Source organism: Cupressus sempervirens, chromosome 8, assembly GCF_028749045.1.
Source record: "Cupressus sempervirens isolate cs-2001-9-10 chromosome 8, ASM2874904v1, whole genome shotgun sequence".
Classification (NCBI taxonomy): Eukaryota; Viridiplantae; Streptophyta; class Pinopsida; order Cupressales; family Cupressaceae; genus Cupressus; species Cupressus sempervirens.
The window spans coordinates 385,388,071-385,410,460 of record NC_143125.1 but is presented as its reverse complement, the minus strand read 5'-3'; the positions used below and the strand labels follow the sequence as shown (position 1 = coordinate 385,410,460).

General features: G+C 35.7%; 1 protein-coding gene across 1 annotated transcript in view; it reads left to right on the top strand.

Annotated features, from left to right (window-relative positions):
* Positions 1-374: 374 nt before the first annotated feature.
* LOC149542911 (putative magnesium transporter NIPA6) overlaps positions 375-22,390 on the top strand; it is a 39,658-nt gene continuing 17,642 nt past the window's right edge. The window contains exons 1-7 of the mRNA XM_089797828.1: positions 375-511; positions 611-1,466; positions 1,589-1,645; positions 1,884-1,974; positions 2,067-2,227; positions 2,376-2,503; positions 2,658-2,795. Coding sequence (XP_089653954.1) covers positions 1,280-1,466; positions 1,589-1,645; positions 1,884-1,974; positions 2,067-2,227; positions 2,376-2,503; positions 2,658-2,795 — 762 coding nt within the window. The 5' untranslated portion in view covers positions 375-511; positions 611-1,279. The remainder of the gene's footprint in view (positions 512-610; positions 1,467-1,588; positions 1,646-1,883; positions 1,975-2,066; positions 2,228-2,375; positions 2,504-2,657; positions 2,796-22,390) is intronic.

Sequence of the window (22,390 nt, the reverse complement as noted above, 5' to 3'; positions counted from 1 at the left end):
TATGATTATTTTTTATTTTTCTTTGCTAATAAATAGACTTAAAATAAAAAATAATAATCATTTCATTTATTCTTGACTAACAAAATAAAACCGTGAATACTCAAGAATTAAAAATAATAATAACGTAGTCTAATTATAAATAAATTGAATCATAAATATTAATACTTTACTCATTATAATCTTTGTGTTTCACTAATAAAATAAGATTAAATTTTTTTACATCAAATTTCAATTTCAATTCGAAAATGAACAACCAAATACAAGAAAAAAAATATTCCGTTCCAATTACAATTTTTAAATTATCAACTAAATGCAGAATATGGATTTGTATATTCATCTTCCGTGTCAACCAAACAGTCCAACTATCTTTCTAAAACGCATAACCAAATTTTCGAAAACCTGATTATAAAATAACCTGGTTATGAGAGAAATTCATTTTCCCAACCAAACGGGCCTAATAGTAAAATGCCTAGAGTTCTGAATGGCAGGTGAACGAAGGAAAGATTGGATGGTAAGTACCGAGCCCTCAGATTCCAGCTAAACACAAATCCACAACACGTTCAGAAATGATTGAATCTCATTAATTAAGTCATATTACCTCCGTACGCAGGTTAGATGTCCCTTTATCTAGCGTTGGAATTCTGCTTGCTTGCTTCCATTGCTACATAATTCGATCATCCTGCAATGCGTTGCGAGGTATGTTCCGGGGTAAAATTTCGAAATGTCTGAACCGGCGAAATTTCCTGCCCAAATATTGCGCCGAACGGTGTACACGCATTCCAAAATCTTGTGAATGAATCTTCCCCTTACATGATTGGATATTTGACCAAATCGGGTGTGCGTTGCTAATAGTTTAGGGCTACATGATCCACAATGACTGTAGCGGATGCGCGTAAGCGTTGGGTTCTAGCCAAGTGCATGACGATTAGATTTCTGGGATGCCCAATTGAATACTTGTTTTCCTGGAATGTGAAAAGGGTTGCCGAGGAATCCACAGTTATCTAGGTTGGAATTTAGAATTCGCCGGGGCTAATCAAGTCTCTCATAGATTTTGCGTCCTCCAGAATTATGTTTGACTTATAAAGGCGGGATTTTGAAGGATGCGTGAGTGTGATGAGTTCGATTTGATGTTGTGGCTACTCTACAGCAGTTCTTATGTTCAATAGAGATCAGATTGGTGGGGACTTGCTCCGTTCTAAACTGAATTCGCGGTTGACACCTTGTTGGGATGCATTATGGTTTCTTGCTCTTATTAATGCAGGGAAGAAATTGAATTGAGATGCTATTGTCAATTGTCGCCAATATGGAATTCGTTTTGCAAAGACTAATAACAATTGGGACGGGTTTATCTACAGACAATCTCAGCGGGTGTCTGCTAGCAATTGTATCCAGTGCCTTTATAGGGGCAAGCTTTATAATCAAGAAAAAAGGCCTCAAACGTGCTGGCGCATCAGGAGCTCGAGCAGGTATAGATTGTTAGCCATTGATTAGAATGATAATGCATCAAGATATTGGTATTTTTTATAGATCACATTGCCCGAAGCTCCAGTTTTGCTCCACTTTAAAGATGCTCTCTTTCTTCTTGCAGGTTTAGGTGGCTATACGTATTTGCTAGAACCTCTGTGGTGGACAGGAATGATTACTAGTAAGTTTCATATGTATTTATGCCCTGTGTGTGCCATGTTATATTTGCTTCTAATTTGGACCCCGTTTCACACCTAATGTTCCACTAGATCGTTTCATTCATACTGTCTGTAGGGCCAACTACAAAACGTGGATGAAGTTCAATGTAGTTCACTTAATAAATGAGCTTATGTATCGTGCTGTGTTACTTGCCATCGTAATATTTATTTTAAGGTGTTGCACTGATAACCTGGTAACAGTGATTGTGGGAGAGTGTGCGAACTTTGTAGCTTACGTATTTGCCCCAGCTGTTCTTGTCACTCCTTTAGGTGCTTTGAGTATCATTGTCAGGTAAGTAATGACATTCATTCTTGTGAATTTGATGACACTACAGAGAAAATTCTGATCTTGATAAATGCTAATGATAGCAATGTTTTACACAGTTCTGTGTTGGCACACTTTATGTTGAAAGAGACACTGCATAAGATGGGAATGCTAGGCTGTCTTATGTGCATGGTTGGTTCTACAATAATTGTAATTCATGCACCCCAGGAGCGTTCTATTGATTCGGTCACAGAAATTTGGAATCTTGCAACTCAACCTGGTACTTGCCTGCTCTCAGTTTCTTATTTAGAGCTATCCTCCTTATATATGCTAGCTTTCTTATGCTTAGATTACTTGGCTATGAGGAGAAAGGTGCCACTTCCGTTTGAATTATCTGACTTGATCTTATCCTTTCTTTTATCTCCCAGCATTTTTGTGCTATACGGTAGCTGTGATAGCTATAGTTCTGGTTTTAACATTGCATTTTGTTCCACGATGCGGACACACAAATGTACTGGTGTATACAGGCATTTGTTCCTTAATGGGCTCTATAACGGTACAAATATGCTTTTACTCTCATCAAATTCATTAACCTTTTCAAGAATTGTAGTGTTAAGAAAGGGAAGGCAAATGCAGCAAAGTAAAAGAGTTAATTGATTCTTTTTGATTTTGTTTTTGCAGCCTAAATGCTCTTTGATGCCCTTCTGCAGGTCATGAGTATAAAGGCCATGGGAATTGCCATAAAACTCACAATTGAGGGAACAAGCCAGCTAGTTTACCCTGCAACATGGTTCTTTACAATGGTTGCAATTACATGTGTGATAATGCAACTCAATTATTTAAACAAGGTCAGTTATTATTCTTTTATCATTTGTCATGGCTAAGAACTGAACTTGTTCTTAACATATTTCACACGCTCAATAGTAAGACATGCTTCTGGATATCTGCTCCCCTAAAATACCCTTTTTTTATTCTGTCGAGTAGAGGAAAATATAAGGAAGTCATTATTTAATATAAATTTTTGTGAAAAATAGTCATGGTTTAACCATGGAGGAAACTTAGTAGTTAAGCGCGCTCGAGTTGGAGTAGTACTGGGATGGGTGACCTCACGGGAAGTCCTGGTGCTTCACTTTTGTGAGCATCACCTCTAGATCCAATGAGTGTTAAGTGTTCCATCTATTCTTATGAGAGATGCATTCATGTCTGAATCACTACTCATGATATATGGGTCAATAAGTTTGACTCAAAAACTACACAGTTAAATCCTGATAGCAATATCACAGTTTGACTTACTGTGGAAAATACCTCCTACTTATCAATTGATGAGCTTAAGGGGCTTTCTAATGATTGGTTCATGACGCACAACACTTGGTGAAGGTTTTGCAAATGGGGTTGCAAGCAGAGTGGGTTTAACCATGGAGGAAACTCCGTAGTTAAGTGCGCTCGAGCTGGAGTATTACAGGGTTGGGTGACCTCCTGGGAAGTCCTGGTGCTTCAACTCTGTGAGCATCACCTAGATCCAATGAGTGTTAAGTGTTCCATTTATTCTCATGAGAGATGGATTCATGTGTGAATCAGTACTCATGACATATGGGTCAATGAGTTTGACTAAAAAACTACACAGTCAAATCCTGATAGCAATATCACAATGGTAATTGTTGTTTTGCTCATTTCATCAAGTTTTATAGATGAATCTGGTAGGTTGTTGATTTTGTTTGTTATTAATTTAATTTGGCAAAGATATAGTATGTTTGAAACAGAGTAGATGTTAAAATGTTCTTTTTTAGAATGCATGTATTCCGGCGACCTTGAGTAATGAGATAATGAAAGCACAATACAAGAATTTGCATTCAAATAGTTTTCCTCTTGGGGATCAAGTGATCCATTTTCTAGCGAGAGAAGATGGCCATAGAAGAATGAAATGTTTGTGAGGGAACTTTCTTTCAATGGTGAGGCTAAATGAGTGAATATTTTAATAATGTGCACCAGGGTTCCCTTACATCTGAATGGAATGAATTTGGTCATTGAAAAGACAGGGTGAAGTCTCAGGAATAGGTACTATAGGATTTGGCATCGAAGCAGAGGAAATCCATGCTAAGTGTTACAGGCTCCATTGACTCTTTTTCTGGAGCCTTGTATTAACAAGTTGAATATTCCAATTTATTAAATGATTTGATCAATTTGAATTTCATTACTTTCTTTCTTTACAATTCTTGTTTTTAATCAGATATATAATTTACGCAGAATTAAAGCTCTAACCAGGTTTGTACTTGTTGGAATTCCTTTGTCAAGCGATAGAAAACTTTGAATGGTTCTTGTTTCAAGTTACTTAACATATGTTATATGACCAAAGCGTTATCATCATTTTTTGCCTAGCGTTTGAGGTGTTGTGATTTTAGCATCTAAGGATATTAGATGATGCATGCCTAGGATTTTATGAGGAATTTTACTATCACATGTTTTGCTTCTTATGTTTGTCTGAAGTTAATATACACAACCATAAATCTATATTAAATTTCTTGATAAGTATGGTTACCTAGCTTATGTATGCACTAGGCTAGGTAACATATGGAAGAAACTTATCTACTGTGCTTATGATGGAAGAAGGTTATGAACAGTAGCTTGATGCTATATGATCCATCGGATACCAGTAACACTAAGTTCTCCCTAAGATCAGTAATGTGGCCATACTATTCTAACTTGAGCTTTTATTTGTGTTTTTAACATGCTTTACCGAGCTACATGTTAATTCATTGACATTGTCTGGCTGGGTAACATATGGAAGAAACTTATCTACTGTGCTTATGATGGAAGAAGGTTATGAACAGTAGCTTGATGCTGTATGATCCATCGGATACCAGTAACACTAAGTTCTCCCTAAGATCAGTAATGTGGCCATACTATTCTAACTTGAGCTTTTATTTGTGTTTTTAACATGCTTTACTGAGCTACATGTTAATTCATTGACATTTGTCTCATTTTTTTATCTCATGATTTATCAAAGAACATTTCATGAGAGTGCTCAGTTAAAATATTCAGTGAGTCCTAAGCCTTCTCTCATACCCTTATTTCTTTCCCTATTCCTTTCCATAATTAAGGTCAAATCATGATTCAACACAGATTATTAGCAAGTACCTATTCTAGATTCATGATTTGCCAAATGTCTTGCACCTGAAATTGGTTTTTGCTGGAGCACCATATGAATGCTATATTTAGGCTTGAAAACTCACCATCCCCTTTCCTGATGGCTAAGCATGGGGATTGATAGATATCCTTCTGTCAACAAGTGCTAAAATTTAAAACACACATTCAATGATTTATTACATATTTCACATCAAAGTACTATTGGGTCAAGCATGTAAGGAGAAGTTCTATAAGGGAGTTTGAAAACATGTGGATGTCAGTTCATCTCAAGAATGAAGATATGATCACAACAGAAAAATAGAAAATAGGAATGATTATAGTGGGATTACCTGATATACATTTCAACAGTGCCTGAGAAGAAATATTTGCATTAATTAGTGTTGTTGCTGGACAATTATGGTTGCTTTGGGTTAGTTTGCTGTAAATAGAGAACACTTACTTTACTGGAAAAAAGAACAATGTCTATTATTTAAAAATGAAATTTATAGAATACTAATTCTAGGACCATTAATAAAAACTCATAATGAATGTATTAACTTTTGAATGAAAATTTTAAATCATCTCCATACCTCATAAATTATCAATTACATAAACAAAAGTAAGGAAGAGAGTAAGGAATTACTGTTAGAGGGTTACTCAGTAAAAAATCTAAGAAACTTATTCCAAGGAAGCAAGGGTAGCATGGAATGCTACTGGATTGATATTGATATTAGTGAAAAGAGTATCATCTCTGATCATACTTACTAAAAGAAGTCTAAGTTGCTTAAGAAAATGGCATATTCATTATGGTGGTATTATCTTTGAAAATGATTAAAGGAGACTAAATCAAATTTGCGGTTAATGAAGCAAATATTCTCAAGTATTTGGTTTATCCTCTTATTCTTGGAGGAGGGAATTGATTTTGTGCAGGATACAAAGCTTTGTGATGAATGTTTGTCTTTACAATTTCATGCTTGATTGCAATATTGAAAGCTTATTCATGTCCATTAATAGCCATGCATTCAACAAACTTATTGCAGTAATGGTGCATGCCTCCAAGCTTGCTTGAATCAGATTAGCTTTGGACATTTGAATTTGATAGAAGGCACTTGAGGCCGTCTCTAATGGATTTGCATATTGAATTTATTAATATTAATTAACTATTGTCGTAAAATAGGTCCTTCAACACATGCCCATGCAATGTTCATGTAATTGATATTCACTTTTTATTGTAATATCATATAGATACATATATATCATTTAGTACATGTTAACTATTGTTGTGCAAATAAGTCCTTCAACACATGCCTACGGAACATTCATATAATTGAGATTCATGTGTATTTTAACATCTTGTATATGTACACATCGCTTATTATGTTTTAGTTTATATATTTTTATTTAGAGAAGGCTTTCTTGAAATCTCGTGTAGACGATTTTGGATCAATGTTTAGGGCAACATACAATGGTTCATTATTAGGATCACAGTTTGACAACTTACATAATCTCCATCTCAGGTTTTTTAAAAGAACCCATTAAGGTTTGGCTCAGGACTTATAAAAAACTTGGCAAGTTTGACAGTGTAATGACACTGCACCAAAAATGCTTTTAAGTTTTGGGAATAATTCTGTAATGACACAATTTTTTGCCTTTGAAAAGCGTGTTCAGCTAAACTGAACACTCTGAAAACATATTTTTTGTTTTAAAGCATTGTTTTTTTGCCTTCTTAAAAAATGTGAAATAATGTGTGCTATGATGGTCTTCATTTGCGCTTGGTGGTAAAGATGCCTCTTGATCCTGTCCTCTATCACAGCTTTGAGGGCACCACCTCCAGACCTTCACAAGGAGTGCCACCCCCCAACCCTGTTATTGTTTCTGCCCCCAAACCCCAGCCAAGTTCATTTGATATATTTGTAGCTATATTTGAACAAGTCATGCATGTTTTCTCAAAAAATTGAGTGTTTTTTCAAGTTGCAAAGTTTTTGCCGACTAAAAAATTTATGGTTTTCTAAGTACTCACTGAATTTGAGTCTGTAAACAATGATTAGAAGGAATGGTAAAATTACTAATAGCAGCTTCTTACATAGAGAGCTCCAAGTACAGAATCAAATTCATAGACATTACAAGCAAAGTTTGTACTCTCTATGTTTTTGGTTTGTGAATTCTTACAAGTTTAACTTGCAAGTGTTTGTAGACACAAGAACATGGGTAAAAATGCCTACTTGGGTAAAATGCTGGTTGAAGTACATTTTCACACTTTTTTGCTATAGAACCATGCATTTTCTCTTTTGAGATGTCAATTTATAATATAATCCATTTTCTAATTGAACTTAGCAAAAACAATTTTTTTTCAAAGAAATTTTACTTATTAATACTTTCTAAGTTGCCAAGTTTTCGCTGAGTATTTATTGGGTTTTTGCTGAGCCAAAAGTTTCAAGCTTGCTGAGTACTTTTACGAGTCTAAGTCTGTGAACTATGGCTACATGTGTCATATAGGAAAAAAGATAGCATCAAATGGATAACTAATACTTAGTATTATGTATTAATTTTAACAATGATAAATATATTCATGTCAACATAGCCAGACTGAGATCCACAAATAAAAATAGCAATTCCAAACAAGTAAAAACCAAGGTCAGAAGGATCCTAGCCACAACACATCATTAGTACAAAAGAAGATATGCAATGACTAAGACAATTATTACTTTTAAGGGAAAATCAACAAATTGATCTTCCAAATCAGATTGTGCTATATCCATAACTTTTTGAATTAGATAATCATTCGCTCCTAGGAATTGAAAAGTTGCCACCATTAAGTTCTTGACCACCGGGTAAACTTATGATCACATGGTAGAAATTATTATTCGTACTCACTGTATTTTATTATTTTTCTTGGATTGTTTTTTACTGCTTTGACAAGTTCAAAATCTATTGATAAAGTCAATGGAAATGTGGACAAATTATTCTCATGACCAGGGCTGGTGAGTTGTGGTACATGAGAGAGGAATTGGCCTGGTGAGAATAGTCACCAATAAGATCATTTGCGAAGCTTCTTTTAAAAGTTGATGGATAAGAGGTATTTTTAATCCCATAAATATCATCGGCAGCAACCTGATCTCCCACACCTCCAATTTAGATATGAGAAGCATGCCTAACAGAAGTATTACTTTCTGATGATGGTTGACTGGGAGGAGTGAAACTACTCCGATGATTGTCAACTTGATGGGAATTATCAATGAATATTTGATTATTAAACTTGCTTGAGTGCTTTAAAGGTTTTCTGTATTGAGTAGGGTTGGCATTTCTCCTAGCAGGAAAAGGTGTTTGAACTTCCTCTTTGATAGGTGCTGAACATTTATAGAACTATAGAAGGGAAGGACATTAACAAATGAGGGGACTTTTAGCTCAATTCCTGGATCACTATGACTCCAATTGCTCCCCTCAGTGCTATGACTACATTTTGTGGTCATTTGAATAGGTTGGTTGTTTGTGCATCTCTACTCAAGCAAGTCAGGGATCCGAATTGCATTTGGACTATTGAAATTTGTAAGGGTCTACTTAAACATTATAAGTTGCTGAATTAGAAGAAAGGCTAAAGAACTAGTCCATATCAAAGGGAAAGAAGCAAAAATGGGGGCATACAAGGAAAAAGAGAGAGTGGAACAAGTTTTATAGGAGGGCCAAAGGAACTGGTCCATATGAAGAGAAAGAAGCAAAATGGAACACATACAAGGAAACATTTAAAGGGTTGCAATTTATGATAAGCTGCTGATAAAGAAGAAGAGCTTAAAGAACTGGTCCACAAAGATTAAGAAGCAAAAAGGATGCATATAAGGGAAAATAGAGCAGAACAATTTAAGGCTTCCATTTGTAAGAGAACATGGACAGGGCAATAAGCAACTGTAACCACTAGTGAAGAAGACCAATGAGAGAAGAGACGAGAATGACAAAAGCATGTGCAGTCATTTGTAAAAAGGGAAACAAGTGAAGGGAGATAGAAAGGGCAGACATGGGAGAATGCAAACTACAAGATTAGAGACAAATTTGAAGTTTTCTACCAGTAAAGAGGACAAAGCTAGGGAATGATGGAATAAAAGAAGGTGAAGGGTGAAGACAAAGATAATAGAAAATAAAAGATAGGAAAAAGGCAAGGATAGATGGAGAGAAGTAACTTTCCAGTACTAAATGTTTTTTGAAAGATCCATATCCATCCCATTTCTATTAAACACTTTAGACACCTTCTCTGTGGAGTGTAATCGTATTTTTCTGTTAGTTGTTACATCCATCCTGATCATAATGTATATTTTTTCAAGATCTTTCTGTAAACTTATCTTTGATCGCCCCAGTTAACAATTACCCTGATTGAAACTGCTAAGATGGCAAGTTAGTCAATACTTTTGTTCTCTTCTCTGTAACAATGAGAAAAGCTTATATTCCTAAAATGATACCTCAGATTTAAGGCTTCAATGAGGTTTTTTATTTTTCAACTCTTGCATTCCCTTAATTTTTTTCTGCCACTAATTAGTTTTGTGTTTTTATTGGTAGCAAGATTCAAAACTCCAGATTTGAAGGCAAGTTTAAAACTGACTGGCAGAACATCATACACACTAAGGTCTCTGTCATTACTAAAGAAAAAATGATCAACACCCGCTCCTCTATAAAAGAACCAATAGTCTATCCAACTGATATATCATATGTTCTTCGCAGTCACAAAATATGATGAAGTTCTCTCGCAATCTCCTGATCAAATTGTATATGCCCTAAGTCATCCCACATACAAGACTGTGCACTGGAAAATGATTAAGGGCCAGAAGCTGAAGAGACATCATCATTAGCATTAAAGAATCAACGGCAGTTACAAGCAGAATATGATAGGGATCTTCCAGTGATGTCACATCCATTCGAACATGAAAAGGAACCCATATAATTATGCACATCATATTCAGCCGAGCTAAATGCTTAATGACACTTGTATATAGTCTTCATGAATGTTGAGCAGAACAGTTGCAAAGGAGACTATACAACTGCAGAACAACTAAGGCAATATACATTGCAACAGCTGACGGGAACCATAAGAATGATACCCGACTCCAATGATGTGCATACAGAGAATGAATACGACAGCATACAAAGTCAGGATAGGGTCTCCGCTGAAACGAGAAACAGCTCGCGATGATGCAAAGCAAAGAAACAAGAAATGTAGATAACCATCCCATACACATGATTGAACCAAGTAGTGATGACCACAGTCCAGCATAGCAGAAAAACTCAGAGAAAACTGAAAAGATCAAAATGCAGGTAAGAATGATTTCTGCTGCAGCTACCAGATAATTAACAAGATCCAATCCATTGCAAATGACTTGATAGCCATAGTGCATATCTCATAAGAATGAAAACATTTAATAAAAGAATGGTTGAGTTATTTACTGTCACAATACAGGTCGCATCTCCACGGGCTTTTAAATTGAGACATGTGATCTCTCAGGATCAATTCTCTCATATATTCCAAAGACACAGTTTGCCTAGTAACTTCAATGATGAGGATAATGCCTTGCAAGAACTTTTTGTTGGGGTGATAAGTTTGCCCAATGCCTACTAAAATCTTTGTTTTCCCCCTCATTCTAAATGGCTCAAACCAAACTACCAAGAACAAAATTCAAAGAAAGAATTTTCAAGGATTCAAAATTAGTTTAATTCCCAGTTTGAAGGCAAAATTAATTGTTGCATTATGAAAAATTCATTCCATTGCAATAACTTGATTAGGCAAACCATTTAATGATGGTGACATCTTCACTGCCCCAACATCACTCAATCTCGAGGGTCTTAAAAGCATTTCTTTTTATGAATTTATATTGCTAAAGTTTTTACATGAGTTGTCATCCGTAAGAGGACTTTGGCTTTTATTTAAACCTTTGACATCCAAATTCTATTGCACAGCTCTGATTGGTTTAAGTTAACGGTGCTCCCTTTGCAAGTATTCAATACCCTTCATTGGCTGAATATTTACCTGATGTAGAGTGCCCTATACAAGTTTATCTTGGTCAGACTGCAAGTCTTAAATCGTTGACATGTTACATCTACATTCACCTAAACCTTCAACGCAACAGTCCTAGTTTTGGTTATGTTATCACCTTTTACTACACACGACTTCTTGATGTTTGAGCTTAACTGGCTGAAAGCCTCCTACCTCAATTTTCCCACATTTAAATTGTTGTCAGCAGAGAACCCTATGTTAGAAATAGATAATACTGAGAGAGGGCGGAATGGGGTGGGGAGGGTGAATCAATATTCTACAAACTTTTGCCCACAACTGAATATTGTTAATTACTTTATAACATGCATATGAAAGTAAACCAAAAATGCTGAACAGTAAATAAATCCATACACAGAGAGAACTCATAACACCATATTTTGTTAATTAGGGAAACCTTGGCCAAGGGAAAACCCCGGTGGGTATGGCACCCAGAAGATGATCCACTAAACAAAAGAATCCTATTAAAGATATTGACCTTGTTAGGAGTCTATGAATTACATATAGTTTCTCGGTCCTTGTTAGAGGACTAGGCCCTGATAAAAGCCTCAACCCTATTAGGAGTTGCTTCAACTCTGTTAGGAGTTGGTAATACAAATACAAATGTATGCAAGAAGAGCCCACTACCCAAACATGCAATTATACAATGTAGTTCTTTTATGCAACAAGAGATAGATACAAAAACCTCTTTATTGTAGTCTGCTGTACTTCACAATCTTCTGATCATACACCAGATTTCACATCATATACTTTGCATAATACTTCGCATATCTGTATAACTTCGCATAATTCAATCTTTTACTTATACCTTTGCATTTTACAAAACTTGCCCTATTGGCCTTCAAGCATTCACACACTTGGCATAATACAAAAATAACTCTTGCTAACATAGGGTTAAAATCTAGGATGTTGTCCCTAATTAGTTAAGTAATTATTTTATCACAAAATAATTCCTTAACCCGTAAATACCAAATTTTTGATGTGCTATGTTCACTGCCTTTACTAATAAAACTAATATATTTGATGCCATACTGTTCATACCGTACTGTGTACTTAGCCACATCATCACTACACTTCATACTACCTGTCCTTAATTGTGCACGTGCCAAATAGTATGCTGTCATCTCTACTTAATAAAACTGTTACCATGTTGCTAGTTAAACTATCCATCAATTAGACAATTTTTTGTATCTGTCTGTGAGAAGTTTAACTATACATTATGCCTTTTCATCCTGAGATATATCTTGCCATAAATGACACCTCCAACTTCTCCTACTTAGCCATATTGCCACTAATCTCCCCCTTTGGCATTGATCGCAATGTTTGGGAATCTGGTTAAGTCCCAAAATGTTGTTCAAAAACTTTCATCAAAATTGGCCTTAAAAACTTCACAAAATTTCAAATTCAAAATTTGTGGATCATACACTTATAACCATCTTTCCTTATATCTCCTAATACAATACTAAGTAACAGTGCTCCCCCTTAGTATATAACTTTTGCTTCCCTTTACATGCCATTACTCTATACAATTACGATTACTGTATACAATTTTTTTGTATTCTTTTCCCCCTTTGATATCAATGAAAAAGGTGTCAAAACTTATTTACATGTCAAAATTTTGGTTCATTACCTCTTCTCTAGGTTGTTAAATGAGAGATATGGTCTGCAAAACTTACTGTCAGACTCTTCAGGTTCTTCTCCCATGTGTCTTTCACTCCCTTTTATATGCTGAGTAGAGCGCATAACCCATAAGATGCAATCTCAACTGCATTCAAGTCTGAGTAGATGAACTTATCAAAGGATGTCTTTGCTGCTAGACATTCTTCTACTTGCTGCTCGATTGTGCTTCCTTTCACTGATAGGTGCTCTTAGAAGTGAGAACCTTTTAGTAATCCTTTCTTTGCTGACTTCTAATAGACTTATTTCATCACAAGTCTTGCTGACCATTCTTTCAATCTCTTCAATTTTAACACCAGGTTGGCTGAGCTGATTCGACACTGCCTTGACTTCATCTCGCTTTTTCCTTAGCTCCTCATCAATGTCCTTGGTGAAATTGAAGGACATGGCGCATTTGGCATATAATGCCTTGCCTTTAAGCTCACATCATGAAGAGCTCCCAAGTCATTCCTAATGTTTTGACATACAATATAAAACATCTGAGCATCATACTTCGCTTGCTCCTAAGCTGCTGCTACCTCTAATAAGCTGGTGAATTCAGCATCAAATGCTTGAATCACTACCTTAGCTCTATCCTCTAGATTAAGATCTGATGACCTTACTGTTAGCATGCTTTGTAACTTTTCAGTTACATCCATAAGAATTTTCTATAAGCTCTTCACTTGTTTGTTTTTGCTGATTATCTTTTTGAGAGATGAAATCAACTCTGTCTGATCATCATCATCTGAATCCGTTAGTGCTGCAAGGGTGAGAGATGTGCTAGGTGCACTTGCCTTCTTATCCTCGTCTTCTTTCTTCTTCCTTTGTTCTTCTTCTTCCCTTTTCTTTTCCTCATCCTCTTTCTTCTTTTGTTCGTTTGCTTCTTTCAACTTTTTCTCTTCTTCTTCCTTCTTCTTTTCTTCTTCCTTTTTCTTCTTCTTCTCATCTTCCTTCCTTTTGTTTTCTTCTTTCTCTTTCCTCTTCTTCTCTTCTTCCTCTTTCTTTTTCTTTTCTTCCTCCTTTTCTGCTTTACTTTTCTCCTCTTCTATTTTTCTTTTCTTCTCTTCTTCCTCCTTCCTTTTCTTTTCTTTTCTTTTTCTTCTTGTCTTTTCTTCCTATCTTCTTCTTCTTTCTTGATCTTTTCATCTTCTACTCTTTTCTTCTCTCTCTTTTCTTCTTACTTCCTCTTTTCTCTTATTCTCCTCTTCCTCTTTCTTTCTTCTCTTTTCTTCTGCATCTTCTTCCTCATCAGAATTAGAGTATCTAGTTATATTGCCAACAATGTTTGGCCCAAGATCCTTAAAAGGATCTTCTGCAATGTTAAATGTAACCATGGTGGCACCAATTTGCATGGTGTCAATTCCAATTGTGATCTGGGATGCTGCTATTGCTGCTTTTAGATCTCCCATCATCTACACAATTGCCTTTTTGGTTTCCTCATTAACTTCCTTATAATTCCCTTCCATTATCAGTATGACTCTCCTCTTGTTCCTCAGATATGGTTCTAGACTTTTCAATAAGCTAGCCATGTGTGCATCACTGTCAATTTGGCATAGTTTGCCGAGTTGATTTTGTCTGATATTTTTATCTTCTTCAACAACACTTTTTCTTCTATTTATCAGCCTCTCATAGAGGTCTTTAGGAATATCATCCTTCACATCCTCAAATTTCTTATTGGACAAAATGATGTGTCTTATGACAACATTCTCTAATTGTAGCCGATCAATACCAGTATACAAATGATAAAACTTGTTCAATTGCACAAAATTCCCATAATTTATGATTGCATTGTTTACCTTTTCTATTTTGGGCTTCCAGGCCTTCCTGTTTACGCACTCTTTGGTTCCTTCTAAGGCTTTATTTGATCTCGCATCTTCTTGCTTGACAGACTTGGCATGATTTCCTTCTGTCTCTTGCCAGGTCCTGTAGCCATAGCCTTCATTCTCTTTTTCCTTGGTAAATCAGGTGACTCTTGTTTTACCTTTGCTAGTTTGATTGACTTTCTCTTTACCTCAACCACTTTTGTCTCTTTCTCCTCTAACTCCTTTGTTAGTGGAATGGTAGGTTGATGGGTGCCTACTATTGTGAAACTGCTGCATAAGGAGCAATAGGTGCCACAGTAGATTTGCGGCTACTGTCACTACTTTAGTAGGTCCAGCTGATGCCAAAGGTGGAATGTACATCATCCCTTGTTGACCAATTTGCTTCATTCTAGTGATGGTTTGCCTCACTACGCTCGCTTTCTCAGTTGTCATTCCAGCTTGCTCCAATGATTTCTTCATGACTGCTTCTACCTTCTTGGCAGATTTCTCCACTTGTGTTTGACTAGCTGATTATATTTGCTCCTCATATGTTCCTTATCTGTCAAACTCTTCATCTTCATCTGCTTCAAGGATAACTTGCACATATCCTTCTATTTCTGCTTCTGTTATTTTATATCCCAAGGGTTCAACATACAACATCCTTGGTTCAACTACTTCTATGTATGTGAAGTCTGTATCAATCATAAAACAAATATCCTCCTTGTACTTGTCTGACATAGAGGGTGGGATTCTGAATCTTTCCTCATCTCTGTCTGATAAGTCTTCATTATCAGATTTGTACTATCATTCACCTTCTCAATAAGGTGTCTATTATACATTTCTTAAATCTTTTCCATTGTGCATTTGTCACTGCTCACTATTGTAGATGTCTGCATGAATGAACATCTTTTGATCAAATGGAAGAACATATATGTGATCAAAGACTGGAATCTGAATTGACTATTCTTAGTCTTCTTTATCTTCTCCAAGTTCTCTATCAACTGTGCTTAGAATTTCACACAAGTTGACCTTCTCCTTGTAAACACAGATCTTATATGCTGCTTGTATAAAGCCAGCTGCCATGTCATCGTCTCTAGAGCTGTAACACATTCTTGCAACTATAATTCTGGTCAAGAATCTAACATCATGTTGCTTAATTTTGTTTATGACAATACCTCTGCCATTATAAACTGACTCGGTATTGTCCATCACTAACTTCTTGACATTCTTCTCATTGACTGGTATGCTGCCTTCATTACACAGTCTAGTGGCCTCATTAATTAGGTTAGCAGAAATCACTACCACATTAGCTCCAATTGTGTCTGACTAGCTGATTGTATTAGCTCCTCATATGCTCCTAAACTGTCAAACTCTTCATCTTCATCTGCTTCAAGGATAGCTTGGGCATATCCTTCTATTTCTGCTTCTATTATTTCATATCCCACGGGTTCAAAATACAACATCCTTGGTTCAACTGCTTCTATGTATGTGAAGACTATATCAATCATAAAACAAATATCCTCCTTGTACTTGTCTGACAGGGTGGGAGTCTGAATCTTTGCCTCCTCTTTGTCTGATAAGTCTTCATTATCGGATTTGTACAGTCATTAAGGTTCAGTCATTAAGGTTCTCAATAAGGTGTCTGTTATACACTTATGAAATCTTTTCCATTGTGCATCTGTCATTGCTCACTATTGTAGATGTTTGTATGAAGGGAAATCTTTTGATCAAATGGAAGAACATGTGTGATCAAAGACTGGAATTTGAATTGACTATTCTTAGTTTTCTTTATCTTTTCCAAGTTCTCTATCAATTGCGCTCTCAAAATTTTACACAAGTTGACTTTCTCCTTGTCAACACAGATCTTATATGCTGCTTGTATAAAGCCAGCTGCCATGTCATTGTCTCTAGAGTTGTAACACATTCTTGCAGCTATGATTCTGCTCAAGAATTTAACATCATGTTGCTTAATTTTGCTTATGACAATTCCTCTGCCATAATAAACTGACTTGCTATTGTCCATCACTAACTGCTTGACATTCTTCTCATTGACTGGTATGCTGCCTTTATTAAACAGTCCAGTGACCTCATTAATTAGTTAGCAGAAATCTCTACCACATTATCTCCTAACCAGAACTTGCCATCATGAATTTTGCTTAAGGTTATCCTTGTCCATTCTTCATTATCAAACTCATAGTAGAAAAGAAACTTGACTAGGTCATTATCCTTCAAATACTCAAATCCTTGTTTGTAGCTCATATCCTGATTGTAGATATTATCAAATTCCTCGGATATGTGTTCCTCACCTACATTCTCAAACTTACTTCTCAAATAGCTACTAACATCTTCTAAGTGGATGACGTTTACTGGCTTTCTTGACAACGTGGAACTAGGGTCATCACTAACATTCTTGATAGGGTTAACCTTCAATTTAGGTCTTGCTTCATCTTCCACATTATAAATCAAAGACTTATCCATCTTTATGACTGAATTCTTGACACAAATCTTAGATTTAGGTAACTAGGGCTTTTTGTTCTTCACACTTGAAAGTCCTTCAAATCTCCTTCAAATCGGTGTCAAATCACTCTTGATAACTCCTTAACTCTTCACACGGTTGAATGATACCCACAATCATGCTCGCAAGATCTCCACATTAATTGTGCAACTACTTAATCCATAAAAATTGCTCTCTGGTTAACTAGTAAACTTGTTTTCATTCGTACGGCCTCATACGATCTCCAAATGACTTGTGCTCTTAACTGGAGCTTCCTTACGATCTGTTGTTCCTTCTCCCAACTTCACAACCTTTGCTTCGATGTCTACCTTCCGTTCTAACTTTTTGATACTCTATCTTCAATGAAAAAATGCTTAATTCAAATTAGATGAATCACACACAATGATTGACTTCAATCTCTCATTAGGTGCATCAAAATACTATTCTTCTAATACCACATTTGAACTTGATGGATCATTTGCCTTCACAAATACTTCCTTCAAATTCTTCAACATGTTCTTTGAGTGCTTCTTTTTGACTACTATTGCTACTGCCATTCCTTCTGTCATTCTGTTGTTATTCCTTCTGAAGTTTAAGTTCTTTTTGATGTTCCTCATATCCATTCTGCAAAATCTTGCAATGTGACCAAAGTTATTGCATAACTGACATACAAGTGTACTCCTTTGATTAGGTCCATTTTGATTGACCAGTGCTCTGCAATTCCTCGCAATGTGTCCAAAGTTGTTACACTTGTAACACAATATTTCTTGTTGTTCCATTAGTTGTTTCTCCTTCATTAGATCTACTTGAGGATCTCCTTCTTTCATTACCTGCAGAGTTAGTATCCCTAAACATTCTATTATTGCCATTATTACTATCAAACTTAGGTTTTCTACAATCTACTGCTTTATGTCCAAAGCCATGACAATTATAACAATAAAAATTAGTAATAGGTTTGAAAGGCTTACCTGTACAATCTCTCTTCATATTACCAACTTCATTACATATTAAACATCTACCTTTGAATTCATGTCTTATTTCTTTAGGTGGTATAACTTGCTCTGTTTGTTTGGGTTCATCACATTTCTTAGGTTGACTTGCTTGCTCAACTTCTTTAGATACTTCATCAGACTTACTTGACTCAATTTCATTTTGATTATTCTTTTTCGGTTTAGGGGTTTCAACAACTAGATCTGGTTCTTTTCTAGCTTCAATTTTCTTTGTTGATTTATCTCCAATGAGATATCTAAGATCTGTCTTATCATAAGATCTCTGATAGAGTAGTTGTTCATTAATTTTCTCACTACTGGAATATAGCTTCTCTAATTGTTGCTTAGCCTTGGTCAATTCTCTTTTCACAATGATATTGTATTTCTCGAGTTCTGCATGCTCTATTTTGATAGAATGTAATTTTGATGTCACTTTTGTAAGATGGGATCTTAGATCTGAATTCTCAGATTTCAGATCTGATTCACTCTTGCTATCATCCTTCTTTAGACTCAGTTTTAGTTCAACAATTTTCAATTCATGTTTCAAAATCTCATTTTCTTTCTTTAAGGTTGCTACCTCATTCTTGCTATTTGTTTGCTCTCTAGGTTCTTTTCTAGATTTGAAATGATCAATCTTATCTTTCAGTTTCCCAATGTAATCTATTGTATCTTCATACCTTTCTTTCAGGTTGTCTCTTTCTTCAGTAAGAAAATCAATCTGTTTAAGGGCTTCTTCAAGATTCCTCTTTAATTAGAACATATCCATAGGGATCTTACTCAAGTTGTTAAGTCTCTTTTGAGTAATTGTTCTTTGATACCAATTGTTAGAAATAGATAATACTGAGGGGGGGGTTAATCAGTATTCTACAAACTTTTGACCACAATTGAATATTGTTAATTACTTAATAGCATGCATATGAAAGTAAACCAACAATGTTGAACAGTAAATAAATCCATACACAAAGAGAACTCATATCACCATATTTTGTTAACTAAGGAAAACTTGGCCAAGGGAAAACCCCGGTGGGGATGACACCCACAAGATGCTCCGCTAAACAAAAGAATTATGTTAAGGATATTGACCTTGTAAGGAGTCTATTAATTACATATAGTGTCTCGGTCCTTGTTAGAGGACTAGACCCTGTTAAAAGCCTCAACCCTGTTTGGAGTTGGTAATACCAATACAAATGCATGCAAGAAGAGCCCACTGCCCCACATGCAATTATACAATGTTGTTCTTTATACAACACGAGATAGATACACAAACCTCTTAACTGTTGTCGGCTGTACTTCACAATCTTCTGATCATACATCAGATTTCACATCATATTGTTCGCATAATACTTTGCATATCATCTTTCACATATCTGTATAACTTCGCATAATTTGATCTTTTACTTATACCTTCACATTTTGCAAAACTTGCACTGTCAGCCGTCAAGCATTCACATGCTTGGCATAGTACAAAAATAACTCTTGCTAACATAGGGTTAACATCTAGGATGTTGTCCCTAATTAGTTAAGTAACTATTTTGTCACAAATAATTCCTTAACCCATAAATACCAAATTGCTGATGTGTTCTGTTCAGTGCCTTTACTGATAAAACTAATATGTCTGATGCTGTACTGTCCGTACCTTACTGCACACTTAGCTATGCCATCATTACACTTCGTACTACCTGTCCTTAACTGCACATGTGCCAAATAGTACTCTGTCATCTGTACTTAACAAAAGTGTTCCTGTGCTGCTAGTTAAACTGTCTAACACTTGGATAATTTTTTGTATCTGACTGTGAGAACTTTAACTATACATTATGCCTTCTCATCCTGAGATATATGTTGCCATAAATGACAACTATAACTTCTTCTACTTAGCCATATTGGCAACACCCTCACTGCAGCATTGTTCTAAAAAATAATTGTTTGTCCACTTCTGATATGCCAAGGAATTGTAAAGATGCCCTTAGGATCCAGACCATCCAAAAGTATTATTTCCAATTCCAGTTACTCCAAATGTCATTTGTGAGGCAAACCTTCTAGAAGTCTTCCTGCGGAAACTCTTCTTCGTTAATTTTTTTTTGCCATGGAAAAGTCCTTATAATAACTCCCCTCTTTGATGACCTGTTTAGGGGCAGTCAGAATAAAGAACAAGTGTAGAGGGACTGGCAGAAGAATAGATTGAATGAGTGCAAGGTGACCCAATGAAGAGAGCCATTTGTCTTCTTTTCATTGAACTTGGGAATCCTAACTAATTACTGGGGTGTCCTTTTTTTCAATCGAGTAATGTGGCCAAATGATTGTTTTCCCCTACCAAGAAATTTTATAGAAAGACTTTTCATTTCCTTATATAAAATTGAAGCAGACTCAACTTTTCCTGTTTTTATCATGATTTTTGCACAGCTTTCTTGTGTTCTTTATGGAAAGTTTGCCCTAACACTTGAGCTGTAATAATTTACTCCTTGGTAGAGGTCCTTATCAGAGTGAAAATACCCTTGGTGTAGGACTTCTGTGCCTAATCCTACCATTCGAGAAACTAAATCAATATATAACAAGCTCTAAGAAGTCCCAATTGACCATGTCATAGGCCTTAAAGATGACCAATTTAAATAATAGATCATTTTCATCATTGGTAGACAGTCAGTGAAGAACTTGATGAATTGCAAACACCTTATTCAGGATCTGCTTGTCATGAATAAAACCTCCTTGTTTTGGGAAATATTTTCAGTGAAGAGAGATTGAAATGACTTTATATGGTGGCTAACGAAGGGAGATAGACAGTTCTGCAATTTTCTTAACATCTTGTGTGTTTTTGACTGATAACTATAAAGGTGGGATCTAAGTCACAAGGTTTGAATTTGAATTTGTGTTCAGCAACAACAAATTTCAAATGTAGTTCAGCAAGGGGGAAAAAGTTGACATTTCATTTGTCTAATATAAATTTAGAATATTAAAAAATATAGAAAGTACAACTGCAAAATTATAAATATAGCTTAACAAAACTACAAAATTAAATTCTATTTATAAAATGTATAAATTAAGTAAAATAAAAATTAAACTGAGTTAAAAAAAAACAGTATAAATAAAATAATATTTAAATCAACGTTAGTATTAAAAGATAGAATGCATGCTGTTATCTTTATAAAATACCGAAAAAAATAAAAAGAAAGTTAAAAGGACCTACACCTTGAAAAAAACTTTGACTTATCAGAAAGTTGCAGAGCAGCAGAACATGAGCTGTTGGCCTTTGCACAGAAATGGAATGGAGGAGCGTAAGCCATGGCGCCTTCGTGCAACATGCAGGTCAGTGTCCCCATTAGGCTTAATGAAGTCCATCATAATTAGCGATCTTGCCTTGTGATTCTTTGTCGTCTGTGTGTCCTGATACCTCTATCATGTGACTGTGCATCAAGAAACTCATCTTTTAAAAGAAGATACTATGCCCTAGCTGCTCGCGGGAGATACTCTCACCTAAATCTATGTGTCATTTCCAATGGGAATTTTAACTCGAATCAGTGGAATTTATAACTCAGTCAAATGTTTGCCAAGTTTTGAACTTTTAAGAATGAAATTTGGCAAACACTTTGACTAAGGGTGTGATTGAAAGCCCGAAAGAAGAGCAGCAGTCAATTATACAGTTGACTCAGCTGATCCAGTACCAGCAACCTCACTAGTAGCACCCCACCCCGGACAGCTGTTCCAAATGAAAACTTAGACGGCCAGTTTCAATCGCAGAAGAATTGGGAGCACCTAGAGCAATATATCTAGTCAAAGAGCTAGCAGGTGTAGCAGCACCGGTTGCGGGAGAAGAATGTTGGAAAGCCATCAGTACCTGGAGTTACTTTTACATTTTAGATAAAGAAGGCCACATCTTACCTCCTTAAGGATTGGTCACATCAGTTAGAGGATTTGAGAAGGAGAAATCAGTTGAGGAATATTGTGGAGAGGAAAACTTTGAGGCCACATTGCTTGAGAAATAGAACACTTATAAAGCAATCTATTTTCCTTCCTGTCTCTATATGAGATTCTAGAAACTCTACCCTAAAACTCCAAACAAATTGTCTTGTTTTCTTGGTGGCTTACCTGTGTCCTAAAGTAAGCAACTTATATTTGGTCCCCTTCTTACAATTGCTTGATTCTTGAATTTTCTTACAAAAGATTTCTCTTCTATAAATGTCATTTAGATGATCCTACTCATTAACAACAACTAATTTTATGTTGAGATAATCCCTTTGATTTTTTCTTGAATATCTTTTAATTTTTCTTCTGCTTGAACTTTGCTAGCATAGATGCGAGTAAAGGTTATCAAAATTGGGTGTTTCAATCACATTTTTGGGGATTTGACGAGCTA